The sequence below is a fragment of the Priapulus caudatus genome, unplaced genomic scaffold (genome assembly GCF_000485595.1).
Source record: "Priapulus caudatus unplaced genomic scaffold, Priapulus_caudatus-5.0.1 Scaffold223, whole genome shotgun sequence".
Classification (NCBI taxonomy): Eukaryota; Metazoa; Priapulida; class Priapulimorpha; order Priapulimorphida; family Priapulidae; genus Priapulus; species Priapulus caudatus.
In genome coordinates this window covers 72,551-92,937 of record NW_014577284.1, presented here as the reverse complement: position 1 = coordinate 92,937, position 20,387 = coordinate 72,551, and the positions used below count along the sequence as shown (strand labels likewise).

General features: G+C 49.2%; 2 protein-coding genes across 4 annotated transcripts in view; one reads left to right on the top strand and one right to left on the bottom strand.

The window, feature by feature from the left end:
* The window catches only part of LOC106807580, a 21,644-nt gene extending 12,022 nt beyond the window's left edge, over positions 1 to 9,622 (top strand). The window contains exon 2 of the mRNA XM_014809958.1: positions 9,285 to 9,622. Within this exon, the coding sequence (XP_014665444.1) occupies positions 9,285 to 9,480 (196 nt within the window). The 3' untranslated portion in view covers positions 9,481 to 9,622. The remainder of the gene's footprint in view (positions 1 to 9,284) is intronic.
* A 3,215-nt stretch (positions 9,623 to 12,837) lies between these two features.
* The window catches only part of LOC106807573 (thioredoxin reductase 2, mitochondrial-like), an 18,400-nt gene continuing 10,850 nt past the window's right edge, over positions 12,838 to 20,387 (bottom strand). For 2 of the 3 annotated variants that reach the window (XM_014809949.1, XM_014809947.1), the window contains exons 12-17: positions 16,163 to 16,258; positions 15,577 to 15,669; positions 15,049 to 15,120; positions 14,600 to 14,694; positions 14,004 to 14,151; positions 12,838 to 13,581 (exon numbers count right to left, since the gene is read on the bottom strand). In XM_014809949.1, the coding sequence (XP_014665435.1) occupies positions 14,028 to 14,151; positions 14,600 to 14,694; positions 15,049 to 15,120; positions 15,577 to 15,669; positions 16,163 to 16,258 (480 nt within the window). In that variant the 3' untranslated portion in view covers positions 12,838 to 13,581; positions 14,004 to 14,027. Of the gene's footprint in view, positions 13,582 to 13,663; positions 13,679 to 14,003; positions 14,152 to 14,599; positions 14,695 to 15,048; positions 15,121 to 15,576; positions 15,670 to 16,162; positions 16,259 to 20,387 lie in introns of those variants that run through there. The other variant, XM_014809948.1, reaches the window with a different exon arrangement.

Below are 20,387 nucleotides of genomic sequence, written 5' to 3'. Positions count from 1 at the left end.
TTCTCTCTCCTCTCGTTCATATATTTCTCCCCTGTCTGTCTTCTCTCTCTCTCTCTCTCTCTCTCTCTCTCTCTCTCTACGTCTCTCTCTCTCTCACTCTAAAACTTTCTCTCGCTCTCCATGCATCTTTCTCCCTACTCTCCCCTGTCGCTCTCTCGCTTTCGTTTTTCCCACGCTTACTATCTCGTTACGAGAACGCCGTGAGAACGCTGGTCGCACCTCACTGCAGCAGAGATAACATCTACATCTATGCTCGTGTACGATGTAGGGAGATTCAAGGTTCAACGGCCGACAACAGCGCGCGCCGACGCAGCTCTAGACGCAACCGACGAATTCAGAAAGAGAACAAAAGCGGGGTATAATCAAAACAAGTCGCGCGTGCAGACAGCGCACGGATTACAACGCGCCGCACACACGCGACGAGAACCGCACGTACGTCGCCCGCGCGCGGGCCACACGTTACCGCGACCCCCGGCCCCGCCGCGCCACCGCCACGCCACGCCAACACGTCCAAGCCGTCACGTCGACGTGGCGGTGGCGTCATGGCGCGGCGGTAGCAACGACGGTGATAGCGTCATGACGCGGTGGCAACAACAACGCTGATTGCGTCATGACGCGGCCGTAGCAACTATAGTGATAGCGGCATGACGCGGTGGTAACAACCACGGTGAAAGCGCCATGACGCGGCGGCAGTATCGACGCTGATACCTTCATGACGTGGCGGTAGCAAACACGGTGATAGCGTCATGACGCGGCGGTAGTATCGACGGTGATAGCGTTATGACGCGGCCGTAGCAACATGACGCGGCGATAGCAACTATAGTGAAAGCGTCATGACGCGGCCGCAGCAACGACCGTAGCAACTATAGTGATAGCGTCTGACGTGGCGGTAGCAACCACGCTGATTACGTCATGACGCGGCCGTAGCAACATGACGCGGCGGTAGCAACCACGCTGATAGCGTCATGACGCGGTGGTAGCAACCACGCTGATAGCGTCATGACGCGGCGGTAGCAATCACGCTGATAGCGTCATGACGCGGCGGCAACAACTATAGTGATAGCGTCGTAGAAATCGAATGCGGACTGATCTTGTCGGCAGTGAACACGTGACCGCTGCTGCCAGCGAGTAATCACGTGACTGATCTTGTCGGCAGTGAACACGTGATCGTTGCTGTCAGCGTGCAACCCGTAGTTCGAGTTTCCAGGCTTATTCGCTACGCAAAAATATCACGCAAAGAATAAATCCAATTTGGCCTGGAAACCATGCATGGATTATCATACCACAAAGGCATGAATCGCAGCATCTATAATCACATCTACACTTTTATGTAATCGAGCAAGTTCCGCTTTGAACACCGCACCGTGCAGACACGCGCAAAGCGCGGTATTTCAATACATATATAATATTTATTATATTGACATTTTTTGAATTGAATATTATTATGTATAATTATATTATAATAATATATAATAATACAATAATATGCGAGTAGCGCAACTAGCTTCAACATAATATTACAACCCCGAATATTCATGTGGCATGAGCACGCGTGCGTACGTGCGTGCGTGCGTGCGTGCGTGAGCGCGTGCGTGCGTTGGCCACGGTTGTTCTCTGTCATCGTGAATATGCGCCTACACTTCACACGCGTTTTCACGTGCAGGGGGCGTCTGTGGACGTTGACTGAAGACGATTCTGCCTCCATCCATTCCCACTGAAGCAGTCTGCGTGGCTGAGCGACAATATGTAATGCCCGTGCACTCTAGGCGACACACGCCTGCTCGACTATCGAGACAATCCGGGAATCGTGTTCTCGACTGTTCGCGCACGCACGCGACACACTCGCACACACGCAACACACTCGCACGCACGCGCGCACGCACACACACACACACGCACGCGCGCACGCGCGCATATGCGCGCGCACACAGCTTCTCGACAGACGCGCCAGCCACGCACGCACGCCGTACGTGTACGTTTATGACCGCAGTCGTATGCTGCGGAGGAGTCTCTGGGGGAATCGTACTTATGCTGTAATTTATGCACGTATTGAGGACAAAGAGCCAGCGTCGTGCACGCAGAATGCGAGCCGTGACTGCGTCTGCTTACGCATGCACGCACGCATGCATGCAACGCAGCACGCACCGCTGCGCAGCACGACGGACGCGCACTGCGCACGCACCGCACCACGCAAACAAGTCGACACCGACACACACAGCACGCGGACGCAGAGAACACAGCACAGACACAGGCACACACGCACACGACAGTGACACACCAGCACCGATGACGCACGAGCAGCGACTCGCACGGCCGACAGTAACGGCCGACGGACAGGCCGCCGGACCGGCACGCACGGCGATCGCAGGGCGCGGAGAGCGCCGAGAAGAGACAACGAAGCGCGCGCGAGCGCAGGAGCAGAGAGCACGAAGAGGACGACGGAGAGGAACGCGAGAGAGCAGCGGACGAGGCAGCGAGAGAGAGCGCCCGACAGGCGGCAACGGCGCGCAGCGTACAGCGAGGGCCGAACGGGGAGGCCCGCCAGGCAATGAGGGCGCGCGCCCATGCACACGCACGCACGGGGACGGGCACGCAGCAGCATAGCACAGCCACAGCTAAGCACGGCTCGCCGCCGCACCCAGACCAGCGTAGGCGCACGAGGACAGTGGGCCACGCGCGCGCGCGACGCGCGAGCGCGCGGGTCACGCAGCACGCAGAGCGCGCGCGGAGCGCGAGCTTAACTGCGGGCACCCGGGAACGTGAAGGGCGAGCAACGCGCGTGTGGTCGGCGCGCGGTACACCCGGCCGCGCAAAGCGACCCCGACCCTACCGCCCGTGGCTCTCCTACACGCCGCGCCAGGCAGCAGTGATACATCCGGATCCGGTGGACGCGCCGCATGCAGCTCAGGCACAGCTAGCGCGAGCGTCACGCAGCTAGCACGTCCAGCGCGGCGCGCCGCACGCCGGGCGGCCGGGCGCCGTGCGTGTGGTGTGCTGTGGGTAGGTGTGTCAGGCGGGGGACGCATTAGGCGTCCCGCAGCGCTGCGCTGTTGGCGCCGTCACATACTTTCTCGTCGACCGTCTGCGTCTCGCCTCACACACTGACACACCTCGCGGCCCCGCCGGCCGCATCTGGCGCTTCAGCCGGCTCCTTTGTTGGTCCCGCCCTCGTTGATCTTCCGCCGGGGCGTCCATGCTTTCCTTGGCCTTATGGCTTCTCCCGCGCCCCGTCGCGGCGCGCCGCCTCCGCCTCCCTGCGCCGCACCCTGGAGGCCGAGCGGCGCCCACGCCGCCCATGTACGACCCTGGCTGGCGCGCAACCTGGTTGGCGGACGCCCTCGCGCAGCGCACACCGTACGCACGCACCCGACGGCGCTGGCTTTCCTCTTATTAGTCTCTCACTTGCCTATATCACGGTCCACGCCACGCTCGCTACGCGCCTCGATCGCGGGCGGGTGGATTGCGTCCGTGTTGTTCGCGCAGAGCGCTTGGAGCGTCCCCTCGCGTGGGGTCAATGCCCGTCATCGATTGAGGGCTTGCAGGTGCGTGCGCTTCTCTCGTGGGGCTCCGCTAGTCTCACTGTCCACGGTTACGTATCTCTGTCCACGGCCGCTCCGATGCATCGGAGCTGGTTGGTGATGTCTCCGGACCAGGTGTCATCCGTGCCCTTTGCCGGACTCCGCACCCCGCGCTCGTCCCGCCCCCACACGCGATCCCGCACGCGCGCACGCCCCACCACGCATATGGCACGCGTAAATACTCTCTCTCCCGCCCTGCCTCTCTCTCCAACTCACACCCGCTCCTCCTGCCGCGTGGCGTGGTTATGTCTCGGGTCCCTCTGGTCTGCCGCTCTTCTCTTTCCCCTCCCTTCCTTGGCACGGCCCGCTACCTTCCCCGTGCCTCCCTCTTCCTCGCCCCCCCACGGCGGCGGCGGCCACCGCCGCCGCCCCGGGGGGGCTTTGCTTCGGTGATTCGCGCTGCACCTTTGACACCCTTTCTTTGCCATAGCGCAGCTGCGGTGGCCTGCCGCGCCATTTGCGATCACCTCCCCCGCGCGGCGTGTGTGCCTGTGTGTGTGTGTGTGTGTGGGGGGGGGGGGTCATGTGTGTGGTCGTGTCGTGTGTGTGTGTGTGTGTGTGTTTGTGTGTGTGTGTGTGTGTGTGTGTGTGGTGTGTGTGTGTGTGTGTGTGTGTGTCTTGTGTGTGTGTGTGTGTGTGTGTGTGATGTGTGTGTGTGTGTGTCGTGTGATGCGTGTGCCTCGTGGGCCCGGTCTCTCCCGCTGCCCCCCCCCGCGCATTGTCCGCGCGCTTGTCGAGCTGCCATCTCCGGCGGCCCCGCCTGCGCCCGTGACTGCCCGCGCTGTGGTAGCCGTTCACCCCACGTTTCCTCCTCGGCACGCGTGCGCGCTCACCTGCGTGTACTCGGTGTTTCTCCGTGCGCTGTAGCACGCCCTCGGCGTGGGCTGGTCGTGGCGGCCCTCCATCGTCCCGTTCGGCGCGCGCTTCGACAGGAGGTTAACTTTTCTGGCGGCGGCCGCGTGCCGAGCGCTCTTGATGTGTCTGGTCCTACTTCCGGCCGTCATCCCACTGCGCTGCGCGCTGGTTGGCTCTCTCCCCGGCGTCTTGCCCCCTCGTACTTATGCGCTGTTCTTCACCGCGGGCACACGTGTCTCTGCTTTGCCGCGCAGCGTCTCGCAGCGCATGGCGCGGTCCCGCGCTCCTCGGCTCACCAATCACCCCACCCCCACGCCCGTGCGTGTTCGCCTGCTTCTTTCCCCTTCTGACTGGCTCTCTCCTCTCGCTTCTGCGCGGCCGGCTGCTCTCTCCCCCTCTTTCTGTTATTTTCCTTTTCTCTGTCTGCTTTCGTTCGTGGTGCGTGCTCTCTTCTATTCGCGTTTTTCGTTCGGACCGCCCTCTCTCTGCTCCTCCACTTCCACTTCGCGCTCTCTCTCTCTCTCTCTTCTCTCTCTCTCTCCCTCTCTTCTCTCTCTCTCTCTCTTCCTTTTTCACTCTCCGTCTCTCACTCTGTCTGTCTGTCGTGTCTGTCTGGTGCCTCATCTGTCTGTCTGTGTGTCCGTTCGTCGTCGTCCGTCCGTCTCGTTCTCGCTGCTCGCTCTGCTCGCTCTTCTTCTGACTCTCCTCGTCTCCTCTCTCTCTCCTCTCTCGGTGCTCTTCTCTCTCTCTCTTCTCGTCTCTCTCTCTCTCCTGCTCTCTGCTCTGCTTCTTCTTCTCTCTCTCTTCTCTCTTCTCCTCTCTCTGCTCTTCTCGTCTCTCTGCTCTCTCTTCTGGCTCGTCTCTCTCTGCTCTTTCTCTCTCTCTTCTGCTCTCTTGTCTGCTCTCTCGCTTCTCTGCTCTGCTCTCTCTCTCTCTCTCTCTCTCTGCTCTCTCTTCTTCTCTCTGCTCTCTGCTCTCGCTGCGTCTCTCTCTCTCTCTCTTCTTCGTGCTCTCTCTCTCTCCCTCTCTCTCTCTCTCTCTCTCTTCTTCTCTCGTCTCTCTTCTCTTCTCTTCTCTCCTGCTCTCTCTCGCGTTGCTGCTCTCTCTCTCTCTCTCTCTCCTCTCTCTCCTCTCAGTCTCTCTTTCTTCTCTCTGCTCTGCTCTCTGCTGTTCTGCTGCTCTGCTTCTCTCTCTCTCTCTCTCGGTGCTCTCTGGCTCTCTCTCGTCACTCTCATCTCTCTCGTCGTGCTTCTCTCTTCTCCGTCTTCTCTCTCTCTCTCTCTCTCTCTCTCTCTGCGTCTCTCTGCTCTCTCTCATTCACATAAACACACTCACGGCTGCCGCGTTCACAACGCATTCATCATGGCGCGCCACATTACTCCTCCATCTCGCCGCTCTCTCTTCCGCTCCACACACTACACACATCCTCTCATTTCACACTCACACAGCATTCACAGCATCACAGCACACACACACACACACACACCACAAGCCACACACACGCGCGGCGGCGGGCGCGCTGCTTCGCGCGACGCATATGCGCGTCACACAGGGCTTCGCATCGCATGCGGCAGCACGTTGCGCAGCACTTACAACAACAACAAAGCACGTGCACTCGCACTCACACACAGCCCAAACCAAGCGGCAACCGCACGACTTGCGCACGCATGGTGAGCAGCGCTTACATAGAATTACGCACACACACACACACACACATCGCAGCAGTCGGCTTTACTACACACGGACTACGCGCTCTTCCATCCTCTTACGTACTCTCCCCTGCTAAGCATTAACGACTTTGTCGACTTTCCACACATTCGAGTGCGCGGTAAGACGCACGCATCAAGATGGGATCGGTGCCCGTGGTCTGCTGGCTTCCACTGCGCCGATAACAGCAACCGCCTCCTAACGTTAGTAGCTGCGTACGATTATTAGAGAGCCGGGCGCTTGACGCACGCATACGGTGCACGGCCGGGTAGGTTAGGAGCTGTGTCCACGAGATTGTGGCGTGCACATACCGGGTGTGGGGCCAGTGTGGAATTGAGATGAGTAAAACGATGAATCAAGTGAGAACGAATGCCGCTTCCGTCGATGGGCCGCCAACCGATGACAACGACATTGATCGATGCGATCTTATTCGATTGTTGTTTGTTTGAAAGGACCAGTATAACAGCCAGAGGCATCATTGTCAGAAACAAAACTGGTCTTAACATTAGTCTTAATATTAACTTTTTCTCTTAGACTGTTGACAGAAACGCTGCGAAGTTACCCGAATGAAAAATCGTAGCAGATTTCCTCGTAACAATACGAAACAAAGTGATGTCGACGGTCTACAAGAAGATATTAGTGTTAAGATTAACGTTAAGATTAATTTTGTTTCTGATAACGGGCTCCAGATAGATAGAAAGAGAGATTATGAGCACGATACTCCGCTACTGCTAACGTTCTAATGCCTGCTAGATTTCCTTCCCCCACGCCCTGCGTATGAACTCAAAATAATATGGTGATCGAAAACCGGGAAATAAATTCGACGAATAACAATGGCGGCGTGTTTATCTGCCATCAAACTTCCCACTCGCTAACTATTTATTACGCTATACGCGTGACGAACGAATAACGCGATTATAGAACCTTTTAATATTACTCATCGTAAACTCTCGCATCTATTCATTGGAATAGAATAAATTACAGCTAATAACATGGTAATCGCTATACTACACCTGACTCGCATATTTTAAACACGAGAGTTTATAACGATAGATTATTACCGCGTACACACACAATGCGCATTCGACATGTGCAGAACGTCTAGTGCATAATTTGCAAGCAATAACATAGCATAACAATAACTAGTGTATAACATAGCATGTAATTTATGCGCCACGATGTAATTAATATATTTCTTTTTGCGCGCACACTACTACCGTCTATTCGCCGTGTTGTCAACAAGACATTTATCTAATCTCGAAGGCTCCCATGTTTGCTTCCTGGCGAATTAAACTTGAGATTTCGGTCACACGCGCATGCATGCATTTGTAATGTTGCGTGAATCATCATCGCCTAATTCTGTTCTTCGCCTGACTCTTCTATTGCGCACAAGGCGACCTGTCTATGCTGCAGGAGACTAGGCTGCACTATGCCAGCCGTGGATGCAGAGTGCGGGGCCGTACTGGGAGTGAGGGGCGGGGCGGTACAGCGTGTGGGGGGTGCAGTGGGTATAGGTGCATGTGGGTATATGTGTGTGTGTGTGTGTGTGTGTGTGTGCGTGCGTGTGTGCAGTGCAGATGCTGTTATAGTAGGTGCTTGCAGTGCGGTTTGCTACAACAGGCGTCCGCTCGAAAGTCCCTCGGTGGGGGGATGGGGTTAAATCAGGCGTGTGCTGGCGAGGGTAGGGGAATGGGTTTACATTAGACAGCCGCTGTGTAGGGGAGGTGGAGGTGGTTACATCAGACGCGCGACTGGAAGGGGAAAGGAAGCAGGTTACATCAGAGAACGTACCCCTGGGAGTGTGGTTACACAGCGGGGAATGCACGTGCGAGTCGCTCCTGCGCTAAAATGCGTTTTTGCCGACAATTTGCGCTAAACAGGTGAAGGCCGCCCGAACGCTGTCTACGTCATATAGCACCTTGCACAGTGCGTCACTCACTGCTAGATTCTCAGTCCCAGCCACTGGCCCACACTCGCATCGCCTCGCGCCTCCGTCGCACGCGTGGACGTATACCCAGGCACGATGGCGCAGCGAGGCGACTATTGAACCTATAGAGTACCTTCGTCTAAAGCCCCGTCGCGAACGCCCCCTATGTGCCGTTGGATAAATGCGCGTAGCGGCGCACCAGCTGTGCTTTGGTGCCGCGCGCTGTCGTATGCCCTTAGTAGCGACGTCTGAGGCAATCGGCAGTGACGTTGGGCGGCCCCAGTGTTCTTGTTTTCGGTACAATACCATCGGTCCGGATAAACCTCTCTCAATAGGGGAGTTCTCGTTTCCTTCCCCCCCAACCCCCACCACCACCACCCCGCGCGATAGGCCTGTTTATACGCGCTCTTCAAACGGATAAATAGCGCGAAATGCATTCGGATTATTGCCTGGATATCATTATGGTCCGTGAAAACAAGTTTAACACAAATGCCTTCGCCCCGCGGCCGGTCGCTGTATAATTTATGTGACGTGGCTATTGTGGCTGGCTGCGATCGGACAATGCAATGCAAGATGTGAATTTTCAAGCGCAGATACTCGCGCATGGTGACCTATTGTAGCTTCGTCGACGTGACCGGTCCGTTGCGGTAAACAGATGAAATATATGCGCTCGTGACCTGTGTCGTTCTCCTGCGACCGCCATGCTAAGTGCAATACGGGTATACGTACGCCACACTGAGAGGCGACGCTTGCCGATGGGAAAGGTGAAGATGCAAATTAGTATAGCGAAAAATGCTAACGCGTAAAATGCGAAATGCTAAAAACCTATAGAGTAACGATCGAGTGGGAAGGCGAAAAAGAAAAACGCGAAAGTTGAATGAATGCAAACGACAGATAGCATCTCACTCGTAACTGTGCTAAAATAACGAAAACTCATGTATTTCACCATCATTACCGTGTAGGTAACACACGCACGCACGCACGCACGCACGCACGCACGCACGTATGAGCGCGCGCACACACGCATTAAGAACGCTTGAGAATAATATTATTCTCAAGAAGAGTTATATGTTGTAAATATATAGATTATGCGTTACAAACATCCACTTTTCGTCTTAAGCGTCCTTGCCATCGACATATCGAATGACACCCCCCCCCCTGTTTCGATCGAACCGAAATGAAATCATATAGAAGCTTTCCCTTCTTCTATGTTGCAGGTTTCGCCAGTGCTTGCGTAACAGTATGTCGACGATGGCACACCTGGTGGGCGTCTTATACTTCAACTACGCCCAGCCGGACTGTTTCATTCTGAAGCCGGAGAGCCAGTGCGTGCAAGGATGGTGGACGTGCCAGAAATACGACACGGTGATGGTCGGCAAGAAACAGCAGAACAGCGCTTACGAAAGGCTTTAGATGAATCCCTGCGACAATGCAGTAGGATGCTGTCGTCGGCCGAGGTCCGAAGCATCACCTTGGGCCTGGCGCAGACCTGCGACATTTTTTTATGCAACTCGACAGCTAGAATCGCTGTAAAAATGGCTGTGAAATCGCTATGTCTGCGGGAACGTGCAACTGCAACCCGTAGCGATTTTGGTCGCTTGCGACGAGTTGGTCGCTTGGACATCAAACCGTTTTGATTTTGAGCGACTCGTCACTCCCAATCGCTCCCAAATTGTTCTAGAATTGCTTCGAAATCGCATGTGTGCGCACACGCGGTGACACATCGACCGATCGCTTGCGGTTGCAGGTTGCAGAGACGAGCAACCAAAAATCGCAGGTCTGCGCTAGGCTTTATACGAGCCAGGCGTCGTCAGTTGTGAATACTCGCGCAGTTTTTTGACGCATTTTTCGTGGGGATCGTAGAAGCGGTTAGCATAAGTCAATTCAGCAACGTCGGATCGCGAATCTTTAGTTATCTAAATGATGCTTAGCGTTATTCGCATTATACGTGAAGAATTTGCACTGTTCACAACAACTTTTACATTAAACCAACAGGATTTTTCGCCGAATCGCGACGTGACCCCGAACTTATACGCGTATCGCTGACATCATTCTGACGTCACGCATCTTAACTGATTTCCCGGTGAAATTGCTGCAGTGGTGCGTGGCTATCTTGCCAAGTAATCCCAGATAAATATCACGCTTCAACGAGCGTCCGGTGTCTGTCAAGTCGGTGGCGATGTTACATAATATTATTAGGTATATAGAGGATTTTGACGTTGTATTAATTTAACAAATTCTACCCATGGCCGGCTCTTTGTTTACCATATTATTATTTTACCATTTTTGTTACGTCTCTACCATATTCGTTAATATTCTATTTCTAATCGCTGTCTATCTCCATCTTACGATCGTTTTCTATCTCCCTAATAATCTCTGCGTCCAATCTTCAAACAAACGGATATAGGTTATTAGCATGTAAACAACGAAGCAACTGTCGGTTTGTTCTCAGTTGTATGCCAGCAAACGTTACCTTAGGTTCTGATGACGAATAATAGAATAGATAGAACTGTCGGTCAGCAATTATGTAGTGACCAATTGAATGGCAATCGTTGAGTGAGATCAGTACGTAGTTGAAATCCTGTAATATTATATACGATTGTGAGAAGTATATAGACGCATAAAAATTGAAAATATGTGCTTCGTGCATGTGATCTTGCGTGTTTTTTGTGTGCGTGCGCGTATGCCGATTGTGTACGTATGTGTACGAATATGGCCGAATGCGTACGAATATGTACGAATATGGCCGAATGTGTACGAATGTACCACTACTGTTGTACGTCCGTAACAGCGAAGGCAAGAACTTAATCAAGACAATGAAGTCGATAAACCGCGTATATACATGTGCCGCCATGACGGCAATATTCGGCGATTGCTGGAGACCGAATTCGTCGAGTAACTGCGATAAGCGTGAGAACGACCGACTGCAGAGCAAGCTTGAATAGCTTCTTTGTACCGATGTCAGGCGATCTGTGGTTTTAGGCCAAGGTAAGCCATAAATTACACAGCGATGATAAATAGATAACAGGTTCCTTCACATCTACGCAAAATGTAGTTTCTTTGCGCAAACAACAAGGTAACCCTTGCGCCGACGCGAGGCCTCGGGGTTGACTCACAACGCCGACTGAACGAAAACAAGCGATTTTACACTATCGCGTCACTACAGACTAGCCGACCGAGGGCTGTCTGGACCAGCTATAGCGATTGCATTCGATTTAGATTAGATGCGTTGGATTTTTGTTGTGCAAAATTGGGTTCTTGCCCACCGAGCCGAAATAATTCAATTAACGTAGCGTAGCATATGCTAATATATATAATATACGTAAACATAAATACATACACATATACATACATAAAACGCATACATACACACACACACATACACATACAATATGTGTACATATAATATGTGTATGTATGCGTTTTATTCCAGCGTAATATACATAAACGTAATATAGTGTATAAACAGCATGTTATTCCAGCGTTTTTGGCTGACGCACGTGCGTGTAACACATGACCATAGGTCATTCATTACCTTCAACCACCTCCACAGCCACCTCCACGCAGGATTATAAATGCAAAAAAACTTAACCGGCAATTAAATAATAAGGACACACTTAAGGAAACACAATACGGAATAAGGAAACACAATTCACCAACATCAAACAGGCGCCCGTAATACATTGAGCAATATATTATACGCGTCACAGCTACAGGCAGTGTGTTTGTGAATGTGTGCGTGCGTGCGCGTGCGTGCGTGAGTATTTGGACGTGTAGTAACGAGCGCCAGACGAGGCGTCGGCAGCGGAACAACAACGATGAGACCACCGACGACGGACGCCGCCCGGGGGCGCTGCGCGCGCATCGCTAACGGAGGAGCGCCGAGCGAGTCGAGCCCGACCTTGAACGGAATCACCCGAAGGCGCCGCACTCGCCTCAGCACAGCTAGAGTCCCTTTATATAGAAGTCTATATTAAGGGACTCTAAAACACAATTAAAGCACAGCAGCGCTGACGTCCGCGGCGCGCGGCGTAGTTAACCGATAAACGGGAACCGCTTAGACGTGAATGACGACGACTGGGGGGTGGGAGGGTGGTTGCTGTGGTGAACTACGCTTTCCAGTTCCCAAACAACTGCGTGCGCTGGCGGCGGTGGCAAAGACGTCCTACGCACTAGATCTATCTGTGTAGGCCTGTCTGACAACTACAGCGATGGGCTGGCTACCCACGTAGTGGAGCTGGTGGTGTACATACTAGAAAACCTTGTTATCAAGGATGAGGGATCTTGCCGAGGGTAGAGAGGGCGTCAGTGGCGTCTTGTCTGTGTGTCAGCGTGTGTGCGTGCGTGCGTGCGCACGTGCGTGTGTGTGTATGGTGTGCAACTTGCATGGAAGGTGAAGGGGGTGTAGAGTGTCATGCGACGTTGTGCGTGGGAATCTAGCATCGAGGGTAAATGCCGACTATGTGGAATTTCTCTAGGCTAGACAGCGGTGGGATGGATTATAGATTGCTCTACGCGGACGTGAGAGTAGACGTCAGTGTGGCGTGTACCACATGCACGTCTCTTGAAGCTAAGGAATGTGTTAGCTACACATGTATGATCAATGGCCCCCCCCCCGCGGCAAATATTTGTATTTAATGGACAACGTTATAGCAATGAATTTGGATTTCATTGAGTTTATACGAGGTGTATCGCAGCGGTACTTCATTAAACACCTTGACATTAACCACCAAAGTCGTACAATACGATAATGACACGTACAATTAGGAATGCGTATGGAAATAAATAACAGTTTATTGTTATTGCACACGATAACAGCGTCTCAATACGCTGCGCGTGCGGTGCATGATAGGACAAAGAAGATGCTACTTTGAAATCACGCCGCACCCCCGACACCCACACGCGATTCCCGCTTTACGACTCCGTGACAGATTTAGACTCATTAAACGCCTAATCGGTTTTATGTTTTCCCGCCTGCATGTGAAACTGGTTCGACATTAACCCTAGCATCATAGCTGGACGGGTTTAGTAATGAGTTTAAGATATACCACTGCACTGCACGACTGAAATGGCTGCCTCGATCATACCACTAGGCGTAATAACAAAGCGATACACTATTGTAGTAATGCATTAAATATCAGTCAGCCGTATCAACGAGTGATTTTCATAATCAGGACCTATACACATATATAATACAGCTAATACAAACCTACGTAGAAAGGATTGGAGAGATGCAGAGGTCATTAACATGCAATCACAATATAGAATACGTGGAATTGTGTATAAAAACTTGTTTTTCAATTTTATGTTCGATTCGAATAAGCTCAGATTCAAACAGTAATAGGAAATCTATATTCACTGCAAAGCTCCATCATCCGCAAATGATTATTCCACAAGAGGGAGTTGTAATCTTCGCTTCATAAAGAACGTGCAGCGAATAGAGGCAAACTACTGTATAGCAATAGCTCAGTTCTCCATCCCCGCTTGCTGGCGATCAACCGATTGCAGCGCCACCTGAAATCATAAAAGACAAACAATGGACGCAACAGAGTAGCTAATGCTTTGCTTATCGTGATGTCAAAGATAAACGAGAAAACGATTGCAGCGCCACCTAAAATCATAAAAGAATGAACTGTAATTCATAGTAGATTAGGTTTTTCTCATGACAATGGCAGGGTGAGGGTCAGAGTGCATAGCGTTGGGAGTAACAACAGTGGCCAATGTAATGCTGCAGCCGCAAGTGTAGTGATGTGGTCGCAAGTGTAGTATTGCAGTGGCAAGTGTAATAATGTACAAGCTTGCAGTGACGATAAAGTGCCATGCTCACACATACACAAGAACCGATCGTCAATGGTTCATTGACAACCAATCGACTCCAATCACTTCCTAACCGAGTTCGAACACGCTACGCCACGGATCTTCACTCGCACACCTACCAGCATCCGGGGATGGAATTATCCTCAGCATCCCGTTACCGTGGCGTCCTCGCCGGATCGCTTCGTCACGTGCATCTTGATCACCTCCTCTGCACACGTCGGATGGATGCCGACTACTGACGTGAGCTGCCCCCTGGTGGCACCACACCTGCGCATGGCATTGTATATCACGTGAGTGCAGGTCTGCACGCAGAACGTTTGAACACGGGCGGAAACTGATTTAGCTACACTATAGTTTCCTTTCATCTGAATTTGTGGTTGCTAATATTGGTGACTAGAATGCCATACCCTATGCAAGCACATTTTACATGAAATTCTGGATTGCTGCTGTAACTCTGGCACGAATGCTCCAGCAGTGACACTGCTTCCATGGCCCAAGTGAAAAAGCAACCTAGATAAACTTTATTAATTTAATTAATATTCTCGTCTTCCTCCACACTGTTGCAACTAGTATTGCTCGGAAATTGCCTCAACCATGACAAAATGCATGAAAGAAGCGATTCCAACTGAGAGAGAACCTGTCATAATTAAGCACCCAATCGATTTATGGTTTAGCAACTATTTAAATGAGCAGACAAACAGCAAAGCAGACTCACTTAACAGCAAATCCAAAACCCTGAATGACTTCACCCGCATGTGGACCAAGGAAATGTAGTCCCAATATCTTTTCATCCTGTCTGCTGCACACCATCTGCCAAAAAAGAAAACCGATAGATAATGCCACCAGGTCTGAGAAATTGCTATCTACATAAAATCATCATAATAATTACTCATGAGATGCACGAATACTAATTCAATTACCAACTACTCTGACCTGACCATGTATGTTTAAGCAGAGCTGATGCTCATTAAGATACTTTCTCAGAACAAGAGCATGCTTGCATATCAATTGGGTTGACAAATGCAAACACAAAAACTACAAACACAAGACAATAACATGCAAATAGCATCTGCAGTATCATTCAACGTTACAATGAGAAGCAAAGCATGTTCAGCCGTAAGTAGCATGTTCAGCCGCATGTAAGTGACGGTTATGCCTATGCACCTTAATGTAGCACTGCTGGTGATTTCGCTCTGGTATAATGTACTCCAGTGGTTTATAAAAGGCGTGATACACCTGCAAGAGATAGAGAGACATCATCAGATCACAGAACATAGCTGCAACACTTGTGGAACCTGTACTAACAGTAGTGAGGTAAAATCACTTCCCTCGGCATGTACAAAAATACTACGTGCAATTTTTATATGGAAGATTGAACGGCTATAACCACCTGATAACAACTGTCCTATCATGCAATGCTCTTCCTTACACCTTATCACACATTTGCGCTACCAGAATAACTTTCCCCTGGTAAAACCTCTTACCCTGGCATGTATACATGTAACTTTGCAGACTATTTCTACCTTGGAAGACAAAGTACGCCAATCGTATGAGCGTTGCTAGCGCGACAGTGGCATATACAGACCAGTTTCAGACAGTCATAAATAATTAGGCAGCATAACTGCAGCAGCGTTGAGCAGCAGCCTGATCACCATTATAGATTGGTACATTGTCGCACAATACTGTCCTCACCTCCACATTATCTTCCCCATGTAGCTGCACTGCATTCTCCTCAGATAAGCCCACGCACCCGTACTCCAATGGCGTGAAAACCGTTGTCGGAACCTATGAACGAAAAATTTAAACACTGAATTCATCGCTATCATCATCATCTGCATGAGCACCATCATCATCATCATCATCATCATCATCATCATCTGCATGAGCATTATCATCATCATCATCATCATCGTCATCATCATCATCATCATTATCATCGCCATCATCATCATTTGCATGAGCACCATCATCATCATCATCATCATCATCATCATCATTATCATCCGCATCATCATTATAAAAGTAGTGGGATTTACATCCTTATATCACAAAAGCTGAGTAGGCTGAGTGGCAGCATTCTACTACCCTGTTCTTTGGACGCTCTATACCCTGCTAACAACCTTGTTTATTAATAGCTAACATACCAGATATATACCCTCAACTGAATGTCCAGGAAGGGTAATACTACATTGCCTTCACTCAAGATCAATGACAAGACATGTGATAATAGTGTCTAACATCACAAAGAGCTCTATCACCAGTATCTCGTACAACTCACATTCACATAGTCCATGTGTTCGGTGGCGCCATCGTACAGGCGACGTGCTAGCAGTTTTCCGGCTTTGATTGCGACCGGTGTCAATTCTGGCCGATCCTAGCAAAGAAAGAAAGTCAATATAAGTAAAGCGGAATGATTACAAGTATGTAACAGCGTCACTAGTAGAAACACCGTGACTGCTAACTCATCAGTCAGCGATATTCATGACACAGTCAGCCTCACCAGCTTCAAAAATGACTCTCATTTTATACTAAGTAATCATTTTAATTACTTTATTAATCTTATCTGTCCCATTAATTCAGTACTACAGCATTATTTTTGTAACAACGCTACTCACATTATAATAATCTTAAATGAGTACCTATAAAAATGTTTACAAAGACACAGATGTATACATAACAAACATAGTAAATTCAGAACCTGGCCACCAGTGTAAGGAGGTTATAGAGTGATATTCTAAAGTGTGAATATATGTCTGAAATATGATTGTGCTGCCATATGTGTTCACGTTTCTGTGCAACCTGGGTAAAATTGTCTCCTTATATTTATGTTCCTCGCCTCAGACAGCACAACATCGTATCCCCATCAGCATCATACATTGTACCACAGCATCATCATCCTACATCATCAATATGACCCTAACAGTCATCCTACATCATCACCATGACCCCAACAGTCATCCTACATCATCACCATGACCCTAACAGTCATCCTACATCATCACCATGACCCTAACAGTCATCCTACATCATCGCCATGACCCTAAGAGTCATCCTACTTCATCACCATGACCCTAACAGTCATCCTACATCATCACCATGACCCCAACAGTCATCCTACATCATCACCATGACCCTAACAGTCATCCTACATCATCACCATGACCCCAACAGTCATCCTACATCATCACCATGACCCCAACAGTCATCCTACATCATCACCATGACCCTAACAGTCATCCTACATCATCGCCATGACCCCAACAGTCATCCAGACCTTACACCTACACGAACCCTAACCCAATCCTAATCACATCATGTATATGTATGCGGGTCCTAGAGGAAGATTGCCCTAGGCAACTTCAGTAATATCCTAAGTTTGTCACGCTAGCAGCTGAGCCATAATAATGCATAAAATTATGTCATATAATGTATATATAATATAATATATATTAAGTTATTTCATATTTATAGCATATATATAAATAAGATAGCAGCAGAGCCATACCTGGAGGACATCGCCGATGGCATATATGTTTGGGACGGACGTTCTCTCGCTCTCCTCCTCTGATCCGACAATGAATCCCGTCGATTCGTTCATCTTCACGCCGGCGACATCAAGGTTGAGTGATTTTGTACACGGCTCCCTGCCTGTAGAGCATACACAGTTACTCATCTGGTTAGTGAAAAGCTATCTTTTCATCCAGAAACTATATTCAGAGCAACTATTATTATCAGGAGCAAATAATCAAAAACTGTCATCACAATTTCATCCAGATCAACACAAATTTTATCCAATGTCGTCCACACATTTTCGTCATAAACTATTTTATTATTATCAGTAGTAAATAATCACAAATAATCACATTTTGTGATTATTTACTCCTGTTATTATTCATTCTATCTAATGAAAACAACAAACTATCGAACTGAATAAGGTTGCGTAGCCTTGTCACTCGACTGCAATAGGTGACAAGATCCAGAAATGAACAAGTGGTGTTTGTTCTTCTTCTTCTCGGGTCACTACACTACACTCATCTAGCCACTGCGCACATGGGATCTGCCACGGTAGTTGAAAACCTCAATAACCGTAATAAGGCAGATGGGTCGTTGTCGTATCAGGTACTACAGATATGTACCCGAGGTAGTTTTAGGTTGTTTAGTATTATGTTTATATTTTTATATGAGGTATGGTTCAGGTTGAGTTAGAGTTAGAGTTAGGGTTAGGGTTAGTGTTAGGGTTAGTGTTAGGGTTAGGGTACACTTCTGTATGTACAAGTCTGGTACACTTTGTGTATACATATATGTACTCGGGTACATATCTGTAGTACCTGATACGACAACGACCCTTGAGCCGTAATAAGCTGGTGTTGGTAGCCGTCATTAAGCTTGCTGCTGCTGCGCTATACTCACCGATGGCTAACAGGACTGTTGAGAACTCATCGGAGTCGTCTGCATCCCGGCTGACCCGCGGCCGCGCCGGTCTGGCGCTGCCACGTCACAGCCAGCTCCGCCGAAGCCTGCTTCAAAATCTGCTGGGGAAACGCATCCACGCAGCACCCTCGTGCGCGTGCGACACCATGTTGTCTATGACCAGCTCCGCCATTTGCTACGGGAGCAAAGACGAGCAATGCAAAATGGTGGGAGATGGGATGAGCGCACGCACACATGTAACCACAGAGAAATTCACAACTTCGCAATTTTGTCTACCCCCTTTGGCGCCATTCATCGAGCACTTTCCCTCCACAACTGTGTAGTTTTGGTTCTGTTAAAAGGCTCTGTCCAGCAAAGCTATATATCTCAATCTTACACAGGTGATATTGCTAACCCTCATGCTGGCGAGATAAAACACATTTCTACAGCAGGTGTCAACTGCAATAAATAGGGATTAAAGTACCTTGCCTGGAGGGCACACCAGCAATGACCACAGTGGGATACAAACACCAGACCCTTTCAGTGCAAAGTCAAGTATGATATCCACTAGACTACCAAGTGCCCGCACTTCACAATGAGTGATTCATTAATGCCTCATTAAACAGGTTCATATGATGATTTTTATGCAATCTGTGGCGACATTTTCACAGAAACAAAGCAGACTATTGGGGTAACAATTGACATTAACAATTAACATGAGTATTTTAAGACTTGCTTCGCAAAAGATGATGATGATTAGATAAACTACTGATATGTCGCAGACAAGGTGCTACCTCACCTGGTCAAATCCTCGTAGTGGTATCGACCTCATCATAACAGTGACATCATAGCCAAGTCCCGTTAGAAATCCACGCGCACTCCAGAGCAACATCTAAGCTCACGGTTAGCAACGATAACACTTAATTTGTAACTAAGCCACACCAAAGCTCACTGCCAACTCTCTATAATAGGCTATCTTACAACACATCATAACAAAGGAATGTGTTTGTCACCTATATTACACTATTTCTGTGATAAAAGTAAAGTAAAGGAATCTTTATTTTCGTCGGTACAGGACATACAGCCTTTACAGCGGTAACATGAGCTCTTGAAATAGCTCTTAAATCGATATCAAACAAATGTAACGATAACAAGTAAACTTAGGACATTTTTTGTTACATATCACTATTTCAGACAGATAAACATATACAGATAGAATTCAATGAGGTTTTCTTCATGGTATTTTCTTGAAAAGCATAGCAAGAGCGCTGCACTATTTTTTTAGCAGATTAAAAAAACGTGATACCATAATCGTCAATTAAATAAACATACCAGTAGAGTAAGTGTCATTGAAAGGATACAGCTTGCTCCAACAACTAGCCTGTAAGAGAAAGCCATTGAACATAGAATTATCTGCAGATTGATTGACAAGCGTTAACAATTAAATCGATTCTTCCTCCTTAGAAATCATTCAACATATTTTGTCAGTCAATTTAATCAACATTAATTTATCAATTAGTGAGGTTGCCTAGTAGAAAGTAATTAGTATACTCTTTCCTGGCAATGAAACACTGAGAGCAGAATTGTCCAATTCATACTACGAATTCACTTTTCTGCATCTCTTATATAAATTAGCCCAGCACACGCAACACTAGACAGGATATAGAAGATAAACTTCTATTACATACGTCTTTCCCGTGTGGTTTCTGCAGTGAGAAGAGATCATCGCTGCAGTGTGCATACTCTCGAGCGCCCTCCATCTGGTAACAACGTAGAGACTACGATGACACGTGATTTTCACGTCATCATTAGAGGAATCGGCCAAAAGTTAAAGGATCAGCTCTTTGCGCGCAAATTGATTGTTTATAGATAGCGAAATGGTTTTCTCCCGCTCCGAAACTCGCTGTGAAACTGCTGCGGCCGAAAACTGATAATTTTTGAGTTTCGGTCCACTAGATGGCGGATACCAGCGGTATAACAACACTGGTTTGCGCGCGACTACGTCGCCGCTCCAGCCTACCATTTGCAGCCTACCATGCGCTTGCACCAGCTTGCCCCACATCAGTCTTATCACATCAATTATCACATCATTC